Source organism: Hydra viridissima, unplaced genomic scaffold (genome assembly GCF_058129835.1).
Source record: "Hydra viridissima isolate aposymbiotic clone 2 unplaced genomic scaffold, HvirCarnegie_v1 scaffold_5, whole genome shotgun sequence".
In the NCBI taxonomy this organism is placed as follows: Eukaryota; Metazoa; Cnidaria; class Hydrozoa; order Anthoathecata; family Hydridae; genus Hydra; species Hydra viridissima.
In genome coordinates this window covers 12,923,655-12,931,820 of record NW_028324304.1, presented here as the reverse complement: position 1 = coordinate 12,931,820, position 8,166 = coordinate 12,923,655, and the positions used below count along the sequence as shown (strand labels likewise).

General features: G+C 30.8%; 1 protein-coding gene across 2 annotated transcripts; it reads left to right on the top strand.

Moving 5' to 3' along the window:
* The first annotated feature begins 1,023 nt into the window (after positions 1 to 1,023).
* Positions 1,024 to 6,110, top strand: LOC145189175 (metabotropic glutamate receptor-like). Of its 2 annotated transcripts, none has more exons than XM_090087082.1 (4): positions 1,024 to 1,155; positions 3,124 to 3,425; positions 3,533 to 3,769; positions 3,847 to 6,110. In XM_090087082.1, exons 2-4 carry the CDS (start codon positions 3,201 to 3,203, stop codon positions 5,851 to 5,853), a joined length of 2,469 nt encoding a protein of 822 aa, XP_089943208.1. In that variant the 5' UTR covers positions 1,024 to 1,155; positions 3,124 to 3,200; the 3' UTR covers positions 5,854 to 6,110. The 2 variants fall into 2 exon arrangements, with proteins under 2 accessions (XP_089943208.1, XP_089943209.1); XM_090087083.1 differs by lacking the exon at positions 1,024 to 1,155 and adding an exon at positions 2,494 to 2,696.
* Positions 6,111 to 8,166: the final 2,056 nt, after the last annotated feature.

The following is an 8,166-nucleotide window of genomic DNA, read 5'->3' as shown; positions in this document are numbered from 1 at the left end:
TTAATCTCGCACTTGTAAAAGTACGTTAAGTTCTCTATAAACTTATCAAATATTCGATTGGGTTTTTTTGTTAACGCAAACAAAGCAGGCGCCAAAATTTTTTTAAAATTGTTTTGATCTATAAAAAGAAAGCTCTTTGTTAAAGTAAAAAATGCTTCAAATGTAATCCAAAACAAAGTGTTTAAAAAAAAAAAGGAATGATTTGTTGAACATGGACATTTATATAGCTCTTGTATACAGAAACTTTTACTTGAGAGTAAAACAAGTATTTGATAAAATGTCAGGAATAAAACGTTAATCAAACTAAGTTGAAGAAGACAAATTGAAAATTGACAAAATTTAATGCATGCTTTTATTGGTTTCTTCTTTCGAAAGAAGTGTTGCATTCGTGTTTCTTTAGTATAAAAATATTTATTTCCTATATTGTGTAATGATGTTGGTTTGAACTCTTTAAGGCATCGGGAATTTTTTTTCCGTTAACAACAAATAAAATACAACCTTTATCAGTAATTTAAAATAAATCGAATTTAAAATAACTTTTATGTTTACACTTAAAGAGTTGTAAGATTACAGAAAAAAAAATTGCCTGACCTCGCTTACCTTACACTACTTTGTTTCAATCCATCATGACATCATGACATCAAGACATTGTGCAAAACTTCTATTTGATAAAATACTTTAAATTATTTTTCAAAAATAACAAAAATATGTAGGAGTATAAATTTGTCACACTAACATTTTTGCTGTTTTAAACGCATAAACAGTTCTATTTTAACCTACTTCAGAAAATTCGGTTTTATCTTAAAAGACTGATTTATCTTGAAAGACTGATGTAGAAGATAGTAACTATTTCGTTAACAACGGAACAACAAAGCGCTGGTGTTCTAATCTCTTTAATGGAAAAAGGACTCAAAAAGTTTTGGTATAATCGATAACCTTGTTGTTGGTGAAAAGCAGATTTCGAAAAAATAATGTATTTTTAGAAATTTAAAAAAACTCAAAAAAAAAAAAAAAATGACCACCGAGTAATAGTTAAGACAAATAATAAACAAAATAGTGGCCATCTGCACTAAATCTGTAATCGATCGTAAGCTTCAGTTTCGAGTAAAGCGTTACGATTTTCCATTTCTCCTCGAGTTTTCTCATTTTGATTCAGTAAGAATTTTTTTATTTGTTTAAAATTTACTCTAAAAAGAGATTTATTTTTTTACTTTTTAAATAAAAACATAAAAACAACTTGAAGCAACTTTTTTGAACAATAGTTTTCGATCGTTAAAAACATGGTTGCCTGTAAATGAAAACGAATATTTAGAATATTTACACAGTATTTATGAAAAACAGTTAACAAATATATTTTAAAAAAAGCAAAGAAAGAAATTTTTTCTCGGTAGAGAAAATAATTAAAGAGCTTGTGCTTCTATTTAAACTTTGGCTTCTTTGCGAAATACTGACAAACTCTACTATCTCTATTGACAAACTCAGCAGTCTCAGAAAACACACCTAATTGCAGATACATTTAGTTTTCGGCATTTTAAAAGGTCAAAATCAAAATATTTTAGTTAATTTTATAATTAAAGAGGATAGCTACGTTGAATTTAAAACTAAAATTTTAACTTAAAAAACTTATTTAGCTTTTGTTTGCACAAAACTTAGTTAAATCAATAAACATGTCTCTTTCTTTCATCGGTAATTTTTACAAGTTTATTTTGGTTTCTACATAACTTTTAGTTCCGATGAAAATATAAAAACAAAGGAATTAACATTCAAGTTGTTTTGAGATAAAATTGTTCTCACCCGTGTTTAAAAAGAGTTTGGAATTCTATTGTCTGTTAAATGATTGGTTATTCTTAGTGAAAATCTAAGCAATTTAATTATTTTCTTCTTTGTCTTTTTAATGGCGTATATTTTCTTAATATTAGAGGAAGCTTATTTTATGCTCACATAAAATCAGTTGGTCTTTAGAAAATTGTAGTTTATGTAAATTTTACATTTAACTGTTGATTTTGGGAGAAAGCTTTACCTGCTATAAATTTCGCAACGTTTTTGATACAAAAAGTTCTTTTATTTTGCTATTATAGTTTTTTCCCTGAAAGATGCTGAAGCTCCCATCGATTAAATTTCAGTATGTTTGTCACAATAGCACTTGGAAAAATTTTGCTACTCTAAAACTTTAAAGATAAACTACTTGTGTCCATCTTTTGTGATAATATCATTGCAATATTTTATCATAGCAATTATTTGTTCAGCACAGCTATTGATGCAAACTCATCACATTTTTTATTCAAACTTCATATATTTCTTTTGATATTCGTTGGGAAAGCACAATTTGTTTTTAATTTGCATGAAGAATTCGTTACAAATGGGTGTGTCACAAATAGGTGTGGAAATAAATATGGAAAATTTTCGCTTGTGTTTTTTTTCCAAAATAATTTAATTTCCTCAAAATAAGAAATAAAAACTGAAAACTGTTTACGAAAGGTCAAAAATAGCAACGATTTTAATGACTTAGACCTCTTGCCAAATGTTGATATAGCTGGCTGATAACTTTTATTGTGGTGGAGAGCGGTTTATGACTGTAAAAGCTCATGGTCTTATTATTTTTTCCTCTTTACACGTTCTCATTGGAGAAAACCTTTCAATTAGAATTAAACATTTAATTAGGCATGATAAATCCAACTTAAGCAAAAAAATACATGGTAAATGCGTTTCTAATACATTGGTTTTTACATTTGACTAAAGCAGTTTCGTATAACTGAACACTTTTATTTTCTTTTTGTGCATTAAAAATTTGACGTTAGATGTGAAATTTTTTGCGGGAAAGTAAAACCACTCGAAATAACGTTTTAAACTTGTAGAGGACTAACGTTTTCAAGTTTACATTTAAATTGCGTATTATGCTTTTTCTTATTTAATTTTTACTTCTTTTTTTCTTTTCTTTTTATCTAGTTAATATATCTTGTAAAAGTTTTTGAATAAAATATTAAGTTATTGAAATGTTATTGAATAAAATATTTGAGGTTTAAACAACCTTTCATTTGAAGTCTTTCAAATCGTATTTAGGAGAAAAATATAAAGTATATAGACCAAACTAAATCCTTTAAATCTATTTGCTCTTCTTTTTAGACTTGCACAAACATTTTAAGTACCTGAGCATGAGAAAGTAACTCACCGAAAACATCGAAACGCGTTGGTCAACATAAATGGATTCGCCAATATTGCTTCTTGTCATCATATCATTTACGAAAGCATCCGAAAATATTTTCAGCTCAGAGGATAAAAATCGTCTGAGAATAGAAGGTGATGTAATGATTGGTGGACTAGTTGCAATACGTGATGCTGGCGGTGTAAACAGTTTGTTGTGTGAAAGCGACTTAAGTATGTTTGGCATGATGCGACTAGAAGCAATGCGATATGCTGTTCAAAAGGTTCTTATCTCTTGTGTAATCTTTTGGCGATAAATTTTTCTGTTTGTCATCTCGAGTTGCTAAACTCCTATTTCTTAAAGAGATTTTTTATATAAATATTTTTTAAGGTGAACGAAAATCCAACTCTCTTGCTTGGATTGAAATTAGGTATTGAAGTCCGTGACTCTTGTGGTACAGAAACAAAAGCATTAGATGAATCTCTTCAGTTCGTAATTAACCGAGGTTCCGAAGTATGCGAATCAGTTGCAAACAGCAGCAAAACATTTTTTGGAGTAGTTGGAGATGGTATGAGCCTCACGACGGCGGCTGTGGCCAGTCTCTTGAGACTATTCCAAATTCCTCTGGTAAGAACAATCGTAAACATTTTTCTCACTTGATTTATAGAATTAAATTAATCTTTATATTTGTTTCTCATCTAAAGGTAACTTATGGTGCTACAAGTACTGTACTTTCCGACCAGTCCAAATACAGCCATTTGCTTCGTACAGTTCCGCCAGATTCGTTTCAATCACTTGCTATGATAGATTTTATAGAGGAAAAACTTAATTGGAAATCAATTTACGGTCTTTACTCAACTGGTTCATACGGAGAATATGGGTTTGCTGGATTTTTGAAAGCAGCAGAAAATCGTACTTTGCGTGTTGTCAATCAAAAAAAGATCACTCCAGGTGCTTCTGTAGCTGATTTGCAAGCAATTATTAAAGAATTTCACAAAAGCGAACCGAGTATCAAAGGAATTCTTTGCTATTGTGAGATTCCGGACGCAAAAAATATTGTGCAAGCAATAAAAGAGGAAAACCTTACCTCTCATTATCGATTAATTGCCAGTGACACATGGTTTCAAGTAAAATCCGACAATACTATAGTTTTTTCACTTCATTATGATCAAACTTATGTAAATGACTTCTACGATAACTGGTACTCCAGTCTCTCTCCTGAAAACTTTACTAATGAAGAAAACCCTTGGTTTAAAAGCTTTTGGGAACAGGCGTGCAAAGAAAATGTCCACGGCACAAACTCCAATTTTACATGCAACAGTTTTCAAAATGATTCGTTTAGGTTTTGTCTTAATTCAACTATGAATGAAACATGTCAAAGAGACGATAAAATTCCGTATACTATGGATGCAGTTTATGCTTTTGCACAAGCGATACACAGCTATATTGTGAAAGTTCATAACAGTGACGTAAGAGAGTTTAAAAGTAAACCGGAAATTAATAGAGCAGAGTTTTTGTCAATTTTAAAAAACGTTTCTTTTAATGGTACTAGCGGTTTAGTAAAATTTCCCGTAGTTGGTCGCTACGATATAAGGTATAGATCAAAAGGGGAGTTTGAATTAATTGGGGAGTGGTCGGATACATCTTCAAATAAACTTAAAATGTACAAAGAAGACTTCCGTACTCTTTTTGGTAGTAGTTCTTGCCAAATGTTTTGTAATAAAAGCGCTGGAGAAAAGCTATTTTACACAACTAAGCAATACTGCTGGGAATGCAAAAAATGTGAAGACAACGAGTACCTGCCGTCATCTGATAAATGCGAACCATGTCAAAGAGGCTGTTGGCCTGATTCCCTTCGTGAAAAGTGTGTTGAGCAGACGCCAGAACAAATTAGTCTAGCATGGTCCATTATCATAAGATTGTTGGGCTCGATTGGTTTTATTGTAACCTTTATTACTATTATTACATTTTTAAAGAATAACTCAACGCCCTTAGTCAGAGCGTCTGGTAGAGAAATGACTTACTTACTTCTAGTTGGCATTCTGTTATTATTTTTTTTACCTTTTTTTATGCTAAGTTTTCCAACATTATTTATGTGTCGCGCTTCACGATTTGGTCTTGGTTTATGCTTGTGTATATGTTACTCATCACTGTTAATCAAGACAAATCGAATTGCGAGAATTTTTTCTGGCCGTCAAGATGTTTCATTTTTAACTCCTAGATGGCAACTTGTTTTAGTAGCAATACTACTTCTACCACAAGTTTGCATTTCAACATTTGGGTTTACTCGAAACCCTGACAGAGTTTTGTGCAAAGATTTAAGTTGCTACGAAGAAACATCCGAATTTTACGCAACTATTGTTTATAATTTATTGATCATTTTTCTGACCACATTTTACGCATTTAGAACTCGCAAAGTACCCTCAAATTTTAACGAAGCACGTGACATTGGTTTTGTCATGTACACAACAATTGTTATATGGTTAGCATTTTTGCCAGTTTTTTTTGGAACTTCTGCCAAATTTAAAATTATAGCAGTTATGTTAGATACGATAATTGTAGCAACAACTTTGCTCGTGGGTTTGTTTGCTGGAAAAGTCTATATAATAGTATTTAGACCAGACAAAAATGTTAAAATGAGATCAGTGACGTTCTTTTCCCAAAAGTCAGACTTATCAAACGGAACAGTTGAACTAGAAGATTATAAATAAGTTATCTAAAACCAGTTGCGCATGCGCATAAAAATAACACTTTAAGTGACCGTATTTCAGTCAAAGAATTACTAAATGCCTTGTTTTGTTAAAACTAATCTCTCGCATATTTCTATAAAGATCACTAAAGAGGTGACTTTGAGCATGAAAACATCCTTGAGTACCTTTTTTTGTTAGAACACCAAGGTGTTCAATCACAAGGACTTTCATAGTTATAGTTATACAATACTCAAGCTTAAATTTGCATAACTGGGTAACACAACGTTCTTATTACTATCGTGTCACGCTCTTGAAAATAATGCGCTATTGAGTTGCAATATTCTTAGATTAGAAAGAGTTTTTTATTCATCGCGCAACCCAAATTTAAAGATACCCGTGATTCAAAAAGTTGTTCTTAAGGTAGTTATACTTCAGGAAACGAGATAAGCAAACAAAAAAAATCAGGCAGGGAGTATTTAAGGTATATTTCCCATAAGGTAAAAATATTGATATATAAAAATATTGATACATAAAACTTTATGAGAAATATTGATATATAAAAATATTGATATATGAAAATATTGATACATAAAACTTTATGAGAAACTTTCTTCCTCCTTTTTTAAATTTTTTTTTGAAACATACTCAGGATTGGCGAAACCGAAAGCGTCCACAAACTTCGTCCGGCCACTCTTCATGGGGCAAAATAGTCCCACGTCGAGTGGCAGCATGAAATGAGTGTTATTAGGTGGATGAGGATAAAAATGATTCGTAAATCTCCTAGCTTCTTCATTAAATGAATATTTTTATCTGTCAGCCACTGACCAAATGCTTTGCAAAAATATTCATAGAGAACTTCATGATTTATATAACCCTTAGCAGGTTTACCAACAGCAACTAAATTTGGAGGCAATGCTATAAAATCATGAGGATTCTCTGGTTAGCATATATAATAAGAGGGGGAGTGAGAGATCCATCAGCACCAACATTTGCTGTAATAAATGTGCAAAGAAAATTGAAAAGAAAAACTAGTAGGCTAAGTTGCAAGGGTGTTCGACTCGCGGATTTTAGTGTTATTCGGTCAACGGGAATTATGGGATGCCTAGTACAGCCAGATTTGTAAACAATAATACTTTTACAAATACATAACTTCAGGTTTAATCTACTTAAAAAGCAAATGCTTTGTTTCAACAGCGCTGATGGAGCTGAAATATAATAATGCAAGCATAGTAGTATATAAATAGCTTTTTATACTATTACGTTTGTTATTTATTTGAATAAAAAAAAGTGGTATTATATTTGACGTAGGTAAACGTAAGTAATAATTGTTTTTTCTATTTAAAAAAGAAATACATATTTGACTTATAAGTCTTATTGAATTATGAATTACTATTTCTGATATGCACATTTCAATTCTTAACTGCCCTCTACAGTATGCTATTAGGTTTGTAACATAACTGTATAATACTAACATAAATAATTTCAATTAAGTTTCTTTCAACTAAGTATAATATCTACTTATGAAGAACACGAGCCATTTTTTTAGGGCATTTTTTGTTACGTGGAGCTATGTTGTGATTGTAAAACTTGACATAATAATAAATCCGCATATCAACAAAATTGTGGATCAGTTTTTTTTCTAAATGCAATACATGTTCAGGATGAAGATTATAAATGAAAGTAAATTTGCAGTCTTTCTTGATTGCTTCAATAATTGTTCCTGCTAGATATTTGTATGCAAATATTTTCTTAATGTGCATAAGAAAAATAGCTTCCATAGTTTGTACAGCTTTATACAAGAAAGAATTTGGTTGTAAATAATTGATTCTTCCATTACAATTCTTGATACTGATAAACTCTTCATAAGGATTACCAGAGATTTCAGAAAGTGGATTAGACAAAATGTTTCTACATAATTGACATAAAGACACTTTTTGGATTAGCCAACCAGCAAGATAACACAGAATTGGTTCTACAGTTTCAGAATGAATTTGTAAAACTGAACCCTGACTTTGCATTGGTTGATTTACATTACATTTGTGTGCTAATTTTGTTTCATTGAATTGTAAACTATTCACTATATTACTTTTTTCATTAACTAGATTAACAACATGCTTCTAAAGTTATTGCAACTGTGAAATCTGATTCTGAAACACAATTTGTGTTTGACTTTGTTTGCTCAGTAGATAAAAGAACCAAAGCATTTTGGTATGCAGATTTAAACTGTTTTGATGTTGGTCTGTCATTCCAACCGCCTTTATTTTGTATTATTGAGAAAAAATCTTCAATGCAGTCTTGATTAAAATGGGATGTGCAAATAAATTGAAAACCTTC